The following is an 18,774-nucleotide window of genomic DNA, read 5'->3' on the forward strand; positions in this document are numbered from 1 at the left end:
AACATATACACCGTTACCGTCTTCCCGCTCGATGCGAATAATTCGTGATCTGTCAAAAATAAGTCTCCTCAGAAGTAGACTTATTTTTGACAGATCGAAATCGGAGGGGAAATAATTTTCGAACTGTCAAATTTAAGTTCGATTTTGATTTAATTCCCCAAATGATACAGACCCACAGTTTGTTTTTGTTTTCCTCAAAGAAACTTGCACACGCTTTCCAGACTCATCAAAATGCATATGGAAATATTACCCAATTTGAAAAATTTATACACGGATTCTGGGTGTTTTTCGAGACTGAGTGCATATTGTTTTCCTCTAAGGTTCACAACTACATCTACACTAGGTCACCCATACCATCGGGCGTGAAAACCACTATGGTCTTATCCACTGGTGTACTAAACTGACTCGGTCGAAGAATTTTGACACTAGAGCGGGTCCAGATCACGTGGGGATCAAACGGGAGCGTGCCCCGCTCAAGTGTCACAATTCTCAGACCGAGTGAATTTAGTACACCGCTGGATTAGACCATACCGGTTTTGGTGCTTACCGAACGGGGTACTAAATTTAATCCGGGATTTTCGAAAATCCCGGATGGTCTAATCCACCGGTGTACTAAATTTGCTCGGTCTGAGAATTCTAGCGTAACATTTGAAAAGGGCCTATCTGCAAAACGTAAACATTGAGAAATTCTCAATTGAAGATTCCGTACCACATTTATAATTCCTATTTTAAACTTATTTGCATTTTTACTAGTTTCATACCTGTGTTCAACACCCATTAAAGTCTGTTGCGTGGCCCATTATGTTTCTTATCTCAAATAACACAACTACTCGTAAAAATTGTTGAATTCAAACATCATCGGCAGATAGGCCCTTTTATGAATCTTCAAACCAGTTAGGCCCTTTGATTGAACATGGTTTCAGTTAGGCCCTTTTATGATTTGCTAATTTTATTGATTTTTGAATCGGTTTGCATAAATCTTGAACAAAATTTAGCGATTATGTGAAAAAACACTATATAATAGCTAAATATTGGAAATTTTCGGTTGAAGATTCAGTACCATATTGATTATTACTATTTCAAACCCATTCGCTTTTTATTAGTTTCATACTTGGGGAAGATCCAAAAATGACCTCCATCGTTTTTCGGGATTTCTAGAACCCTTCTACCCCCTCTGTCACGCTTTTTCTGATACCCAATCCATGCACTGTCACGTTTTCGTACATCCCCCCATTGGAGGAGGCCCCAATTGATGGACGTCATTTTCGGATAACCCCTTGTGTTCGACACTTATAATGGTCTATTACGTGGCTCACAACGATTTGAATTTGAAATAGCACAAAAACTTGTAAAAATAGTTCAATTCAAACATCATCCGCAGATAGGCCCTTCTACGAATTTTCAAACCAGTTAGGCGCTTTTTAAATTTGCTAATTTTATTGATTATTGAAGTGATTTGCATAATTCTTCGACAACATTTAATGATTATGTGAGAAAACAACACAATATCATACAAGCTTAATATTGGAAACTATTCTATACAGGGGACGGACCTGGTGTAGTGGTTAGAACACTCGCCTCTCACGCCGAGGACCTGGGATCGAATCCCATCCCCGACATAGTCACTTATGACGTAAAAAGTTATAGTGACGACTTCCTTCGGAAGGGAAGTAAAGCCGTTGGTCCCGAGATGAACTAGCCTAGGGCTAAAAATCTCGTTAATAAAGTCAAACCAACCAACTATTCTATACAAAATCAGCAACATATTGATTATTGATATTTCAAACCCATTCACTTTTTTTTTACTAGTTTTATACTTGTGTTATACACTCATTATGGTTTATTACGTGGCCCAGAACGTTAGTAATCTCAAATAGCATAACGACTCGTGAAAATGGTTGCATTCAAATATCATCAGCAGTTAGGCCTTTCAATGAATCTTCAAACCAGTTAGGCCCTTTCAGTTAGGCCTTTCGATTGGACATGGTTTCAGTTAAGCCCCTCCAGTTAGGCCCTTTTATTAAACATATTTCCAGTTAGGCCCTTTTGGAATTTGTTGATATTATTGCTTATTTAAGTGATTTTCATAGTTTTTAAATAAGATAAAGCGAGAGAAAAACAATGTAATAGCTAAATGTTGGATATTCTCGGTTGAAGGTTCAGTACCTTATTGATTATATCTATTTCAAACCCATTCACTTTTTTACTTGTTTTATACTTGAGGGCCTTCCTTAGCCGAGCAGTTTAAGTCCGCAGCTGCAAAGCAAAGCCATTCTGAAGGTATCAGAGTTCCATTCCCGGTCGGTCCAGGTTTTTTCGTAATGGAAATTTTCTTTACTTTCCTGAATATTGAGTACCTTCGTACTTGTCACACGATATACGAATGCAAAAATGGCAACTTGTCAAAGAAAGCTCTCAGTTTATAACTGTGGAAGTACTCATTGAACACAAAGCTTAGAAGCAGGCTCTGTCCCAGTGAGGACGTAATGCCAAGAAGAAGTATAAGAAGAATTCTTGCAGAGCTGTTACAAAAACAAACGAATTTGTTTTTGTGAAAATCGTGACTTTTGGAACTCGATCCACAACTAGAGGCAACAAATAAAAATTAACAAATAAAAATTATTCAAAATTTTTAATGTAATTGATTTTTTTTTCAGGATAAAAAAACAGTTTTTCAACTAACTTCGCATTAAGATTATGATAAAACTAGTAAAAAAGAGAATGGGCTTGAAATAGGAATCAATATAGTACTGAATCTTCAATAAAGAATTTTTATTAATCAATGTTGATTTTCTCACATACCTAATCGATTGATTTTGATCTAAAACTTTGGAAATCACTTCAATAATCAATAAAATTAACAAATTCCAAAAGGGCCTAACTGGAACTAAGTTTAATAAAAGGGCCTAACTGGAGGGGCCTAACTGAAACCATGTTCAATCGAAGGGCCTAACTGGTTTGCAGACTCGTAAAAGGGCCTATCTGCCGATGATGTTTGAATTCAACCATTTTCACGAGTAGTTTTGTTATTTATGATTTCAAACGTTATGGGCCACCTAGTAGACTATTATGAGTGTGAACACAAGTATAAAACTAGTAAATAGGAGAAAGGGTTTGAAATATGAATAATCAATATAGTACTGAATCTTCAATAAAGAATTTTCAATATTCAATGTTGATTTTCTCACATAATCGATTGATTACGTTCTAAAACTTCGAAAATCTATTCAATAATCAATAAAATCGACAAATTCCAAAAGGGCCTAACTGGAACTATGTTAAATAAAAGGGCCTAACTGGAGGGGCCTAACTGAAACCATGTTCAATTAAAGGGCCTAATTGAAAGGGCCTAACTGGTTTGAAGACTCGTAAAAGGGCCTATCTGCCAATGATGTTTGAATTCAACATTTTTTACTAGTTTTTATGTTATGTTAGATTTAAAACGTTACGTGGCCCAGTAATAGACTATGAGTGCCGAACAAAAGTTTAAAACTATTAGATAGCAATGAGTTTAAAATAGTTACAATCAATATGTTACAGAATCTTCAATCGAGCATTTCTCAATTTTTACGTTATGCTGATAGACCCTTTTCAAATATTTCACCAGGTTCCATTATGTGAGAAAAACACTATACAATGGCTAAATATTGAAAAATATGGAGGAAAATTAAAAATGCACGGAAGGGCCAATCTGATTTTGATGGAAATTTTCAGTTAGGCCCTTTTATGACCAGTTAGGCCCTCTTAGTTTTATCATTTTCAGATAGGCCCTTTGAAATTTGAATAAAATTACCATTAATAATGCATTTTGCATGCCCGTAAGAGTATGTAGGAGTAATTTACGTAAAAAATGATACGAATAATGAATAATCAAGTTTGTTTACATTTTGCAGTTAGGCCCTTTTCAAATGTTACGCTAGAATTGTGACACTTGAGCGGGGCACGCTCCCGTATGGTCGCCACGTGATCTGGACCCGCTCTAGTGTCAAAATTCTTCGACCGAGCTGGTTTAGTACACCAGTGGATAAGACCATTAAATCTAGTATTATCGCCATGGAGCTTACCACCACTAGTGAAAGACTTTCACTAATCGGGCTGAGTTTTGAGTTGTCAATTTATCTAGAACAAAAGAAAATCAGAGGTACCAACATTGACACAATTCGTTTTATGTCAGAAAGTGACACTTGTCTTCGTTTTAGATGGGCTAAAGCCCGCCTAACGGGAGCCCAATTAAAACGAAGCGCAATTAAACTTTGTGCAACGAACGAAATTCGACTGTACTGAGTTTTTGAACAGCAGAGTTAAGTCGGTTAATTATTTGTAAGTACTGAAAACTCCGCAAACCACAAAATGTTGAGTAGTCCAATACTTTACTGACTTTTTTGGTAAAGTTTTTTTCTGTTTATTTTTATTTGCTGATTTTTCAGTGTTTTCAACGGCCCAATCCCTTTAGGATATCCCCTATCTAATCATAATTTAATTAATTTCCGCTTTTTTCACAATTTTAATATTTCGCCTCTGTCGATTGCTCGTGGTTGGAGTCTGGTGTTCAATTGTAACACATCCCAAACACCGTTTATGCGGCATCTGGCCTATTGGAAGTTCTTCTAAATAATATGCAGCCCGATTTAGACTCTAACAAGTTGAGTCACTGCAAAAATCTTTCCACCAGAATCGGAACGGCCTCTGGGAAGTTTGGAATGAAGGGTTTATGATGCTGGAACAACCTGTTAGTGTTTTGTTGTTGGACATAGCAAATCTTTGCAAAAACAGATGTGTTATCTAAGTTCCAGCTAGTTCGATCAATGCAGTGCGGGCTTCACTGTGCAACGGCTGACCGTTGCGATTCTGGTTCGTCGAAAGATTTTTGAACACTTACCGTGAGCAGCATCAAGACAGAATGGAAATATTGATAAAAAAAATCATCAAGAGACATTCTGTTGTAGGAGCTTCTTACTAAAAAACATTTTCTGTTGACAGATAGCAAACGAGGTTATGTAATTATGCTGAGATAAGTCAGTACTAACATTTTACTGACTTTTCACATTTTCTCGGTAATCTGTAATTTTACGGTGCTATCAGCAGCAGGGCTTACCGTATTCAGTAAATAAAGACAAATGTCACCGAAGAGCCAGTACTTTTATTAAGAAAAGCTGGAATCTTAGTACTTTTTATAAATTACTGATGAAAGACGGTAAAATAATTTACCGAACAGCGATGTCGTTTTTAAGTGTGTACGTTCCCGTTGTATCGACGTTTGGATTATTTTGAGTGTATAGATAGTTCTCATTTACTAACACACAGTCATTATTCCTATTGAAAAGGTAATACATATTTAATTGAACTTTTTTTTCAGCTTCCATCTCAAGGAACTTTAGAGGATACAGATATGTGGGGATGAGAGTACAAATCAAAATAGGTAAAAATTTATCGTTAATTAAAAAAGCGCAAATAAAAAAATAAACAAATCATCGAGTTTTTTATGTGTGTATATTGTGAATTTACTTCGAATACTGACAATAAAGGCATGTAACGCTGACTGTATGAAGGGTCAAATTTAAATCACTATACCATTTAACTTCTGAATTGAAAATGCTATGAGTGGGGTAAAATTTTCTATATCGTTCTTAGTTTACATTTTACGGTATGTACATGTTCCGCTCTAAACCAACTCGATTTTTGCCTTTTAGAACGTTTAGTTTCCGGATTTACAAAACGGCGTAAGTAAGATTTTCAACTTTCGCAACCTAACCGTTACTTTCACCGCCCGTTGTATGGAGAGACAAAGTGACTTAAGGCGATCGTCTAATGGGCTTGAGCGATTTGAAATTTGTATGGGAGCGAAAGCGTTATGCTGACTTTAGACCATTGGGCTGCTTAAACCTGGCCGAATTGGGTCATATAAAACCTTTTACGCTACGAGGGATCATGTTTCATTCAAATCGTGGAAAAAACTTTTCCAGAATTTTCCTTCGTTTTTCCAGCTTACTTCGGCGAAACAAGCAAAGTCGGGAAATTTTTTCCACCAATTGGGTATTTATATGATTTTTAGGAAATTCAAAGCGGTGACATATACTTTTTTCTACTCAGAATGGTTTAAATGATCTCAAACATTGTCACTGAGGTATTTTCCGGAAAATTTGATACTTTCTTACCGTGGAAATGTGCCTAAATATTGAACGACTGGGCTGGATATAAATTTGCAAAATATTTTTAATTACTAAATAAAGGGTAACTAACTGGTTTCAGGTGATAAATTGAAAATATGAACGTTTTTCCCAAGGGTTTTCCAATTTTTCACAAACTGGTTCAAAAAATTGAACGCGTAACATCTGCGTCTATGGATCAGTGTATTGAAATAAATGATATTTTTACCCTCTCATTTGAAGCTTATAAACAAAAAAAATACCCATATTTTTGTATATCCTGCACCCTCATATTCCCCTGCAGGTCATAAGCATAGTCGGGGCCCTAATTTGAGCATTTTTGCATCAATTTTTTTAAAAATTTGGCGTGACCCCACTTAGCAGCAGCATATTTTTCCAACCAGCTGCCCCATTAAACATTTGACAGTTCAACGGCCGACTAAATTGGTTGAAAAATCGGTCGATTGTTGCACCGACGCTTATGGAAGTTTAACACAGCGATCAACTGACTAATCGCCAGATTAAATCGGGTGGCCGACGAAATCTGGTGTTTAGTAGGTCAACTTACTTGGATTTTACTTAAAATACCGATTTATCCACCTATTTAGTAGGATTACGTCGGCCCACCCTATTAAATCGGGTGATATTGGTTGATCCCTGTGTTAATCTTTCATAAGCGTCGGTGCAACAATCGACCGATTTTTCAACAAATTTAGTCGGCTGTTGATCTGTCAAATGTTTAATGGGGTGCCGTGCGGATAGAGAAACGTCATTTGAGAAGTAACGCTGCCACACACGCCTGAAATAGGCAGGGCCGCATCATATGCAGAATGCTATCGTCAGATCGTCACCAAACCAGATAGCGCACAACTAAATCGCGACGCGGCTCAACTCGTAGCAATATAGAATTATGTTTGAAACATTACGCATCTATCAGATAATCTTTGAATACGCAGCGCACTGTTATTAGTAGATTAGTCGCGGTACAAGGGACTGATAGCATTATATTTTCATATGAAATGCCTGTCTTGTTTATGTAACATTGAATAGTCCAATATACGAGTCGTTTCGGATCTGATGATCGCTCATTTTATGAATGACGATTTGATAAGAAGCAGTCGCGTATCGCGTGAAAGTAACAGCAATATCAGCAATGTTGAAGTTTTGTCAAATGGATTATCAATCATTGATTTAGATGCTTGATATAAACTTTGTTCAATACCATAATGTTTTGTTTGCTTGCATGATGTTGAGTGAACAATAGAAAATCACAGTTATTCCAAGAGCAATATGCAACTATGTGTCGACAAATATCAGAGAACCAAGTTAATTTATCGTTTTGTTCATATATGGTCTGCTAAAACAGCTACAAATTATCCTGATTATCTTTCAGATGTTTTTTTTTTTGACAAAAAATATTATAAAAAATCGTATTTCAAAATATTGAATATTTTAAAAGAATAAAATATATTGAAATATTTTAGAAGAATGATCTGCGAAATAAGTACAAAATATTCCGAAGTTCGTTCGCTTGATTTCTTTTTGACCAGGAAAAAATATTTAAAACAAAAATCCGATATCATTCAAATTTTAGGAGAAGCATACATACTTCACCAAACTTGCTTAGGAGGTCGTGGGCTAAGAAAATAGAAATATATTATTTCGATATTCGATCTTTGGCATCTTAGCCTGTTTCAATATTTGAAAATTGAATAATATTTTAGAATTATTTCATATTTTTAAACCCTCAGCAAAGATTCTTCCCAGAGCTTATGAGATTCCACCAATTTGGGGTGTAGCACAGTATTATCACAGACAAACAGACGTAACACTTAGAACAAATCGCGATCAAAATCATAGTCGCGAGAACATGTACGCCCAATGCTAAAATCGCAGTGTTTGGCCGATGGGCCAACAGATGACAGTAGTGTGTAAACGTCAAACACGAACAAAAACGATGCGAGCGTTGCGGGTGGTGGAATGGCCACCTACCATATATTTGGATCGACCGTTAAAAATGTGGTCGATGGACATCGATGAGAGTGTGACGTCTGTTTGTCTGTGGTATTATCTTCAGCGAAGTTTAAGCACTTAGTACGATTAAAAATTAGGAGTAGATGATCATCCTTTTAGTTGAGAACTAACTTGTCCAGTAGGGGCGCTTTTTCTGACTTGCCCTATATGAACCTTGAGGAATAAGAATGCAAACTTTGTAACCTATGATATCTCTAGATCCTGATGCCTTGGAAGGTTGGTGTCTTCGAAAGAGTTGTTCTGGCTGACACGTGGTGGTCATTCTGACACGGTATTACGCCACCAGGCGGCGCTAGTGAGCATTGAATTATTATTTTGCGGATAGCTCAGTGGCCTGACCACTTAGAAAGATGGCGTCTTCCGCAAAGTTGTTCAGTAGCACAAGGGCTATCATTATTTGAGCCAAGAGCTTCAAGATTATCTCACCTGGTGGCGCTAGTGAGCATTGAATTTTTGTTTTGCGGATAACCCAGTACACAGCCAATTTAAATTACCGACCCCAGTAAAATTTTACTGGGTTTTGGAACTACGGAGTTTTCGGTAATTTTTACGATTACCGAAAAAACCCAGTAAACCAAAATATGTTTTGATTGATGGAAATTACTGACTTACCCAGTAAAATTGTAGAGCGTTTATACTGGCTTTCCAGTAACCCATGCTTCACGCTTTGCTCCTCAGGATTCTGTTTTTTTTTTCAGCAATCAACACAAATAAAAACCCAATCGGCATGGACATGTCCCTTATTAAGCATTTTTCGAGAGAATAAACAGCTACGGTATGCTCATATCTCAGTAGAAGTTATCGAAAAATGTGTGACAAAATCATTATTATTTGGTTGGTTTGCACACAAGAGGCAAACTCAATGATGCCAGATGAATTTACCTCTTGTATGGAAACTAACCGAATTTACCAACGTAAGCAGTTAATCGTGCTGAGCCTTTTTGGTTGCTTAAAATAGTTGAGTTTGTCACTAAATTTCAACAACTTACCACGAGAATGCGCAAAATAGGAGCAGGAAAAGTTTGTGTCTCCTGGCGCCGGATGATTCTACAGCAGGAGATTCTCATTTGACACATTCCCGCATGCGCATCAGTTTGTTTTGATTTGATGTTGACGACAAGTCAGTAAAAAACATCAACTACTGAATAGGTAATAGGTAATTGTTTTTACTGACTTTTCGGCAATGTTGCAAAATTGGGTCTGACAGCTACCGTAGTTCAGTAATAAGTAAAAAATATTACTGAACCTCAGAAGTTTTCAATCAAAAAGCTGAAAGTTCGGTATTTTTTATGATTTCCAATTCGTACCCAGTATAAAAAATTACCGAACAAGCAAATCGTGATTGAGTGTGTAGCCTGGCCACTTAGAAAGATGGCGTCTCCAACAAAATTGTTCCGTAGCACAAGGGCTATCATTATTCGAGCCAAGAGATTCGATATTTTCTCGCCAGGTGGCACTAGTGAGCATTGAATGTTTATTTTGCGCATAGCTAAGTGGCCTGACCACTTAGAAAGATGGCGTCTTCGGCAAAGTTGTTCAGTAGTACAAGGGCTAACATTATTTGAGCAAAGAGATTCGATATTTTCGCACCTGGTGGCGCTAGTGAGCATTGAATTTTTGTTTGCGGATAGCCCAGTAGCCTGACCACTTAGATAAATGGCGTCTTCGACAAAGTTGTTCAGTAGCAGAAGGGCTATCATTATTTGAGGCAAGAGATTCGATATTTTCTCACCAGGTGGCGCTAGTGAGCATTGACTTTTTTGTTTTGCAAACAGCTCAGTGCACAGTTTTTCGATCTAGAACAAATGTAGGACAAAACCTCAAACTCACTTTCAAATATCTGAAATCATATCTTCTTCTTCTTTCTGGCGTTACGTCCCCACTGGGACAGCGCCTGCTTCTCAGATTAGTGTTCTTATGAGCACTTCCACAGTTATTAACTGAGAGCTTACTATGCCAATGACCATTGTTGCATGTGTATATCGTGTGGCAGGTACGATTATACTCTATGCCCTGGGAAGTCGAGAAAATTTCCAACCCGAAAAGATCCTCGACCGGTGGGATTCGAACCCACGAGGCTTGGTCTTGCTGAATAGCTGCGCGTTTACCGCTACGGCTATCTGGGAAATCATATATTTTACTTGTGTTTTGCCATATTTAAGTATTATGGACTTTTATTTTCAAGACATTCTAGTTTTGGACTGATAATTCGAAAATATAGGTTTTGACAAAACATTTGCATCTCTTTCAATTTTTCATATAAAACGGTCAACTTCGACAGGCTATTTCTAAGTTATTTTCTAATGGATTCAAATGAAATTTTCACAGGATGTCAATCATTACTTGAACTATAACATATATTTTTAAACATTTTTTCCATGCACAACTCCAAGGGTACAAAGAACTAGACTAAAGTGATTTTTTTGATGAAAACTTATAAACGATTTATCCAAAAACATGTATGCTTCACACAAAAACCATCATAAGCAAATTTATACGCCCGTTTCAATTTACTACTTATTTTTTTAGTATGCCAATTATCCAAAGTTGTGAACAAAATCACTACGGTGAACTCGTGATTTCAAAAGGTACTCAAAAATATATGTTGAAATTCATGCGATGTCTGAAAAACTGAAATTTATCCATAAACATCTCAGATCTAACCCTGCCTCAATGCAAGTATCATCCATTTCATCAGTTTCAGCATAATTGTCATTTCTATAATTTTAGCCAGTTCTCATACATTTTTTTGGCAGCAAAAGTAAATCCACGTAGGAAATGTTTTTCATTTTATTTGGAAACTGCATTTGGGAGGAAATAGTTTCGTCCGACCATCTTAATAAGCCGAAACAATTTGTATTTATTTATATGTTTTTTTTGTAACAGTTCATATTTTAATTCAAAGTACTCCAATACCATAATAATTCCAAACTGAGAATGTTTAATTAAGGTATAATAGCAAGATATTGTATCTCTGCATACGCAGAGAGCCGTAGCAGTAAATGCGCAGCTATTCAGCTAGACCAGGCTTGCCCAACCTTTTTGGCTCTTTTTGGACATAAATGGTTGTCGCGTTCGCAATAGTAGTCCGATCTGAGAAATTTGTACTTCAAATGAAAGCTTGGTATTATATCTGACTAACCCATGATTAAAAATTCGACTTTATATCAAACTCTTCGTTACAGATGCAGATGAGTCAAAGAATTGGTGCGGCCCGCGGGCCGCATTGATTTTTGCCTTTGTCTTCATCGCTAGCAAACAGTTTAATATAAATTTGATTTTTTATACATGGATCAATCAGATATAATACCAAGCAATCATTTGAGTTACAAATTTCTCAGATCGAACTACTATTGCGAACGCGACAACCGTTTATGTCAAAAAAGAGCCGAAAAGGTTGGGCAAGCCTGAGCTAGACCAAGCTGAGAATCGCGGGTTCAAATCCCACCGGTCGAGGATCTTTTCGTAAAATAAATTTTCTCGACTTTCCTGAGCATCATTGTACCTGTCACACGATATACACATGCAAAAATGGTCAATCGACAAAGAAAGTTCTCAGTTAATAACTGCGGAAGTGCTCATAAGAAATATAAGCTGAGAAGCAGGCTTTGTCCCAGTAGGACGTAACACCAGAAAGAAGATGTAGAAAAATATAGGTGCGAGTCACGGTAAACACAACAAGGTAGGCTATTCCCACGTGTAAACAACGATTTGCTATCAGAACATGTGTCGTCATTCCTATCGTCAAGCATGAGGGCTTGATGATAGTAAAGGAGAGCAGGCCTTGCTTTCTTTTGCACTCGTTCGAGTTTGCAATAGACGTGAATGACGTCACTGCCAAATGTCATTTTTCGGAGTATAATACCTTGCTTCTTTTTACCGTGGGTGCGAGTTATTCGTTTGTTCTCGGGATGCCTTTCATGGCTACTACGATTGCAATGCACGTACTAGCGTATCACAGGATTGTCAATATTTAATTAGATTTGCACTCCGTACACCTTCAAACGCGTTAAAAGTGGCCAATCGCAAGTTTTCGCAAAATTGTTTGTACCCTACCTAAAAGCTCTTGTTTTAAGCTTTCGATTGAACCTATTCTCATCGCGGGCATTCGTGGGCTACTAATGTCTTAGGGTACTTTTATAACAAAAAAAATATTTTTTTTGCTTAATTAACCTTGTATAAATTCAATTTTTTTCAACTCAAATTTACTTTATGTATCTACAAACAGCTTCTCTAAAGATACTATTGCGGTTTGTGCTCTTTTTAAATTTATAAATAGCTGGTGGATCGCTATTTTTAATTTTCTTGAAAAATCATGTCCACGGTCAACTCAAAGAGTTGTATTAATTTCAAAACTCAATGAATCTACTTCAAACTTTGGATTTAAACCATCAATATGTTAAGCAAGTCGGGAAAAATATTACCATTCGGAGAAAAGAACTTTGATTTTTGAGGTTTTGGCCGCCTTCGAACCATAGTGCAGTGGCCTGACCATTTAGATAGATGGCGTCTTCGACAAAGTTGTTCAGTAGCACACTGATAAGAAAAACATAGTTACGGCAACCAGACCGAGGGTGTAGTTGAAAATATTTTACCACTTGATTTCAACAGAACATGGGACGTTATTGGCAAAACAATACCGTGGTGAATGTTACTATGTTTTGACAACAAACTTCAGCGTAGTAAGATTTACCATGTCTATAGTCATTATTAACATTCGAGTATAGTAAAATTGCCCACATTTGTTGTTGTCGTTATAAACTGTCAGCAGTATTAAAAAACAGCTATTTTGTTGTTTTAATTGTTTTACTCCAAAATAAACTTCAATACTTGGTCGACTACGACTAGGCCTACGACGATATCTTACTGGAAAGCAAACTGGTAATGAAGAGAAAAAAAAAACGTTTTCAATATACTTAACCTAACTTAACCTAAACATATAACGCATTAATCGTGGCAATAGAAGATTGTAACGATTGTTGCCTGAAATTATTGATTATTTTATTTGACATTTGTTCCAATGTTTCAACATTGGATATTCTATGTAACTCATTGGTACTATACCAGGGAGGAAGCCTCAGAATCATTTTCAAAATTTTATTTTGAATTCTCTGCAGAGCTTTCTTTTTGGTATTACAACAGCTAGTCCATATTGGTACAGCATACAACATGGCTGACCTGAAAATTTGTTTGAATATCAAAAGCTTGTTCTTAAGACAAAGTTTTGATTTTCTATTAATAAAGGGATAGAGACATTTTACATATTTGTTAGATTTGGCTTGAATGCCCTCAATGTGATTTTTGAAAGTTAAATTCTTATCTAGCATGAGCCCTAGATACTTAACTTCATCTGACCAATTTATTGGAACCCCTCTCAGCGTGACAACATGTCTACTTGAAGGTTTCAAATAAAGAGCTTTTGGTTTATGTGGGAATATTATTAGTTGAGTTTTGGAAGCATTAGGAGAAATCTTCCATTTTTGCAAGTATGAAGAAAAAATATCCAAACTTTTTTGCAATCGACTACAGATGACACGCAGGCTTCGTCCTTTGGCGGAGAGGCCTGTGTCATCCGCAAACAAAGATTTTTGACATCCCTGAGGTAACTCAGGTAAGTCAGATGTGAAAATATTGTATAATATTGGTCCCAAAATGCTGCCTTGAGGAACACCAGCTCTTACAGGAAGTCTTTCAGATCTGGAATTCTGATAATTAACCTGAAGTGTACGATTTGACAGATAACTTTGAATTATTCTAACAATGTATGTTGGAAAATTAAAGTTTTTTAATTTTACAATCAAACCTTCATGCCAAACACTGTCGAATGCTTTTTCTATGTCTAGAAGAGCAAGACCAGTAAAATAGCCTTCAGATTTGTTGGAACGGATCAAATTTGTTACACGTAAGAGTTGATGAGTGGTCGAATGTCCATGGCGGAATCCGAACTGTTCATTGGCAAAAATTGAATTTTCGTTGATGTGAGCCATCATTCTGTTCAAAATAACCTTTTCAAAAAGTTTACTGATGGAGGAAAGCAAACTGATTGGACGATAGCTAGAAGCTTCTGCAGGATTTTTGTCTGGTTTTAAAATTGGAACAACCTTAGCATTTTTACATTTGTCAGGAAAATATGCTAATTGAAAACATTTGTTGAATATATCAACTAAAAATGATAAGCTCCTTTCTGAAAGTTTCTTGATGAGGATGTAGAAAATTCCATCATCGCCAGGAGCTTTTATATTTTTGAATTTTTTAATAATAGTTCTCACTTCATCCAAATCAGTCTCCCAGGCATTTTCGAAAACGTTCTCTTAATTGAGAATATTTTCGAAGTCCTGAGTAACTTGATTTTCAATTGGACTAGTAAGTTCTAAATTAAAATTGTGCGCACTTTCAAACTGCATAGCAAGTTTTTGAGCTTTTTCGCAGTTAGTTAGTAATAATTTGTTTTCCTCTTTCAACGCCGGTATTGGCTTCTGAGGTTTTTTCAAGATTTTAGATAATTTCCAGAAGGGCTTAGAGCCAGGGTCCAATTGAGAAATTTTATTTTCAAAATTTTTGTTTCTTAATTGTGAAAAACGTTTTTTTAATTTCTTTCTGCAAGTCCTGCCATATAATTTTCATAGCAGGATCGCGAGTGCGTTGGAATTGCCTTCTCCTCACGTTTTTAAGACGGCTCAAGAGTTGAAGATCATCGTCTATAATCATGGATTCAAATTTTACTTCACATTTTGGAATTGCAATGCTCCTGGCTTCAACAATGGAATTTGTTAAAGTTTCAAGAGCATTGTCAATATCAAGTTTAGTTTCTAAAGAAATGTTAACATCAAGATTAGAGTCAACATACGTTTCATATGTATTCCAGTCGGCTCGTAAATAATTAAAAGTGGAGCTGGTAGGATTGAGAATCGCTTCATGGGATATTTGAAATGTAACAGGCACATGATCAGAATCAAAATCAGCATGAGTAACTAATTGGCTACAGAGATGACTAGAGTCGGTTAAGACCAAATCAATCGTAGATGGATTTCTAGAAGAGGAAAAACATGTAGGGCTATCAGGGTATTGAATTGAGAAATATCCTGAAGAGCACTCATCAAATAAAATTCTACCGTTGGAATTACTTTGAGAATTATTCCATGACCGATGTTTGGCATTAAAGTCACCAATGACAAAAAATTTTGACTTATTGCGAGTCAATTTTCGCAAGTCAGTTTGGAGCAAATTAACTTGCTGCCCAGAGCATTGAAAAGGCAAATAGGCAGCTATGAAAGTATATTTACCAAGCTGTGTTTCAACAGAAACACCTAAAGTTTCAAAAACTTTAGTTTCAAATGACGAAAACAGTTGATGTTTTATACGCCTATGAATGATGATTGCAACTCCCCCACATGCTTCATCAAGTCGATCATTACGATAAACAAAAAAGTTAAGATCTTTTTTTAGTTTGGATCCAGGTTTTAAATAAGTTTCGGTAATAACTACTATATGCACGTTATTAGCTGTAAGAAAATTAAACAGCTCGTCCTCTTTCCTATTCAGAGAACGAGCATTCCAATTTAAAATATTTAAATTATTATTTGGATCCATTAGAAAAACGTAATCCAATAACAATTTGATTTGTAAATTTTACACCTACTTGGACTGCTTCAGTCATAGTGGTGGCTTTGAACATTGCATCAATCATTAGATTCAATTGTTCAGTTAGAAAATTAAAATCAGAGGCAGACATATCACTTGAAGTGGGTACATCTGATGATTTCCCATTGGAATTTTCGGTAGACGGAAGAAGCGGAGTAGGAATTACCTGTGGCGGTAGGGTTTTTTCCATTTGATTTGAAACAAGTAGAATGGGTACTCATGGAACGAACAGGGGAGGAGTTCAAATTACCTGCTACGATATCAGCAAAGGATTTACGGTGGGTAGATACATTCGAAATTGAAAGATTCGAACGGCTACCCGACGGATTAAAATTTGTTTGTGAATGAGCATGATTATGATCTTCCTGGTGGGTATGATTCCTAATCAAGCGATCGTTAACTGAAAAATGAGCATTGTTCGATACTCTACCAGGCAAATTCCGGAAACGACCGTTATCGTAACGGATATTATCCTTCATCTGCCTGGCACGAGCCTCAACGACTCTCTTGCGTGAAGGGCATTCCCAAAAGTTAGCTTTATGAGGGCCCTTGCAATTGGCGCATTCAAACTTTCTGGTATATTCTTTCACAGGACAGACGTCCTTAGCGTGAGAAGAACCTCCGCAAATCATGCATTTAGCATCCATGCGACAATTTTTTGTACCATGACCCCACTTTTGGCACCGACGGCACTGAGTGGGGTTCTGGTAATTTCCTCCAGGTTTCTGGAAATGTTCCCATGTCACACGGACATCGAACATAAGTTTTGCTTTTTCTAAAGCTTTAATATTATTTAGTTCTTTTTTGTTAAAGTAAACTAAATAATATTCTTGAGAAAGCCCTTTCCGAACAATTCCAGGTTGAGTTCTCTTTTTCATAATGATTACTTGGACTGGGGAAAATCCAAGTAAATCATTTATTCCATTTTTGATCTCTTCAGGTGACTTATAGTTTTGGTTGGTAAATGGCTGGGCATGGCGTACCATTGGTACCTCGCGTACCTACAGGAATAAAATAGACCCCATTGTGTGGTCCTTAGCCTCTTGCCCAGCAACTCCTATCCCTACCTCCTCGTGGGATAGGGGGTACGAGTAACCTTGGGGAAGATCGGGTAACCAACCCCCGGTGGGAACTTTGGTCGTATGCTGACAGGGAAGGGGGGGTGCACACCTTGAGCGTCTGTACTCCATGTTAGGAGCGGCTCACAACAGCGTCTGTTCCCCATGTCAGGGGCGGCTGATCATCGTCCGAGTGCCAGAGAAGGACTCTAAGCTAAACTGCGCACTATGGCCCTCCGAACATTTAGGGGGAATGGTCCTCCGGAAATCTAGGGGGTTGGTGTCAGGCCCTGCAAGCCAGCCGTAAAAATACACCAGCACAGGAACGTCAACGAGAGAATACGGACCGGAACAATCGACAAAGACCACAGCGACGAAAATGGACTAGCGATTGGAAACTCGGTACGTGGAACTGCAAATCTCTCAACTTCATCGGAAGCACACGCATACTCTCCGATGCACTGAAGATCCGCGGTTTCGACATCGTAGCGCTGCAGGAGGTGTGCTGGACAGGTTCGATGGTGCGAACATTTAGAGGTAATCATACCATCTACCAGAGCTGCGGCAACACACGTGAGCTGGGAACAGCTTTTATAGTGATGGGTGATATGCAGAGGCGCGTGATCGGGTGGTGGCCGATCAACGAAAGAATGTGCAAGTTGAGGCTCAAAGGCCGGTTCTTCAACTTCAGCATCATAAACGTGCATAGCCCTCACTCCGGAAGCACTGATGATGACAAGGACGCATTTTACGCGCAGCTCGAACGCGAGTACGACCGCTGCCCAAGCCACGACGTCAAGATCATCATAGGAGACTTAAACGCTCGGGTTGGCCAGGAGGAGGAGTTCAGACCGACGATTGGAAAGTTCAGCGCCCACCGGCTGACGAACGAGAACGGCCTACGACTGATAGATTTTGCCGCCTCCAAGAACATGGCCATTCGCAGCACCTACTTCCAGCACAGCCTCCCGTATCGATACACCTGCAGACGGAATCACAAATCGACCACGTTTTGATCGATGGACGGCACTTCTCCGATATTACCGACGTCAGAACCTATCGTGGCGCTAACATTGACTCCGACCACTACCTGGTGAGGGTGAAACTGCGCCAAAAACTATCCGTCATTAACAATGTACGGTATCGACGCCCGCCTCGGTATAACCTAGCGCGGCTGGCCCAACCGAACGTCGCTGCCGCATACGCGCAGCATCTCGAGGTAGCGTTGCCGGAAGAGGGCGAGCTTGACGAAGCCCCTCTTGAGGACTGCTGGAGCAACATAAAAGCAGCCATCAACAACGCAGCCGAGAGCATCGTCGGGTACGTGGAAAGGGGAACATGTGACGATTGGTTCGACGAAGAATGCAGGCAGGTTTTGGAGGAGAAGGATGCAGCGCGGGCTGCAATGCTGCAGCAAGGAACGCGACATAACGTGGAGCGATATAAAAGAAAACGAAAGCAGCAAACCCGCCTATTCCGGGACAAAAAGCGCCGCCTGGAAGAAGCGGAATGTGAAAAAATGGAACAGCTGCATCGTTCACAAGAAACGCGAAAGTTCTACGAGAAGCTTAACGCATCCCGAAAAGGCTTCGTGCCGCGAGCCGAAATGTGTAGGGATAAGGACGGAAGCATCTTGACGGACGGAAGTGAGGTGATTGAAAGGTGGAAGCAGCACTACGATGAACACCTGAATGGCACGGAGAACACAGGTGCCGAGGGTCACGACAGCGGAGGAAGTGGCTACGTCAGCACGGCGGATGAAGGAAACCAACCTGCCCCCACATTAAGGGAAGTTAAGGATGCCATCAACCAGCTCAAGAACAACAAGGCCGCTGGTAAGGATGGTATTGGAGCTGAACTCATCAAAATGGGCCCGGAGAGGTTGGCAGCCTGTC

At 38.4% G+C, this 18,774-nt stretch overlaps 1 protein-coding gene across 3 annotated transcripts in view; it reads left to right on the forward strand.

Moving 5' to 3' along the window:
- Positions 1–18,774, forward strand: part of LOC5565202 (uncharacterized protein C6orf106 homolog) — a 270,657-nt gene that overhangs the window by 214,515 nt on the left and 37,368 nt on the right. For 2 of the 3 annotated variants that reach the window (XM_021851243.1, XM_021851247.1), the window contains one exon: positions 5,357–5,475. The exons of the other annotated variant lie outside the window; for it this stretch is intronic. In XM_021851243.1, coding sequence (XP_021706935.1) covers positions 5,357–5,401 — 45 coding nt within the window. In that variant the 3' untranslated portion in view covers positions 5,402–5,475. Of the gene's footprint in view, positions 1–5,356; positions 5,476–18,774 lie in introns of those variants that run through there. 3 annotated transcript variants of the gene reach the window in all.

This window comes from Aedes aegypti, chromosome 1 (assembly GCF_002204515.2).
Source record: "Aedes aegypti strain LVP_AGWG chromosome 1, AaegL5.0 Primary Assembly, whole genome shotgun sequence".
NCBI classification, from domain to species: domain Eukaryota; kingdom Metazoa; phylum Arthropoda; class Insecta; order Diptera; family Culicidae; genus Aedes; species Aedes aegypti.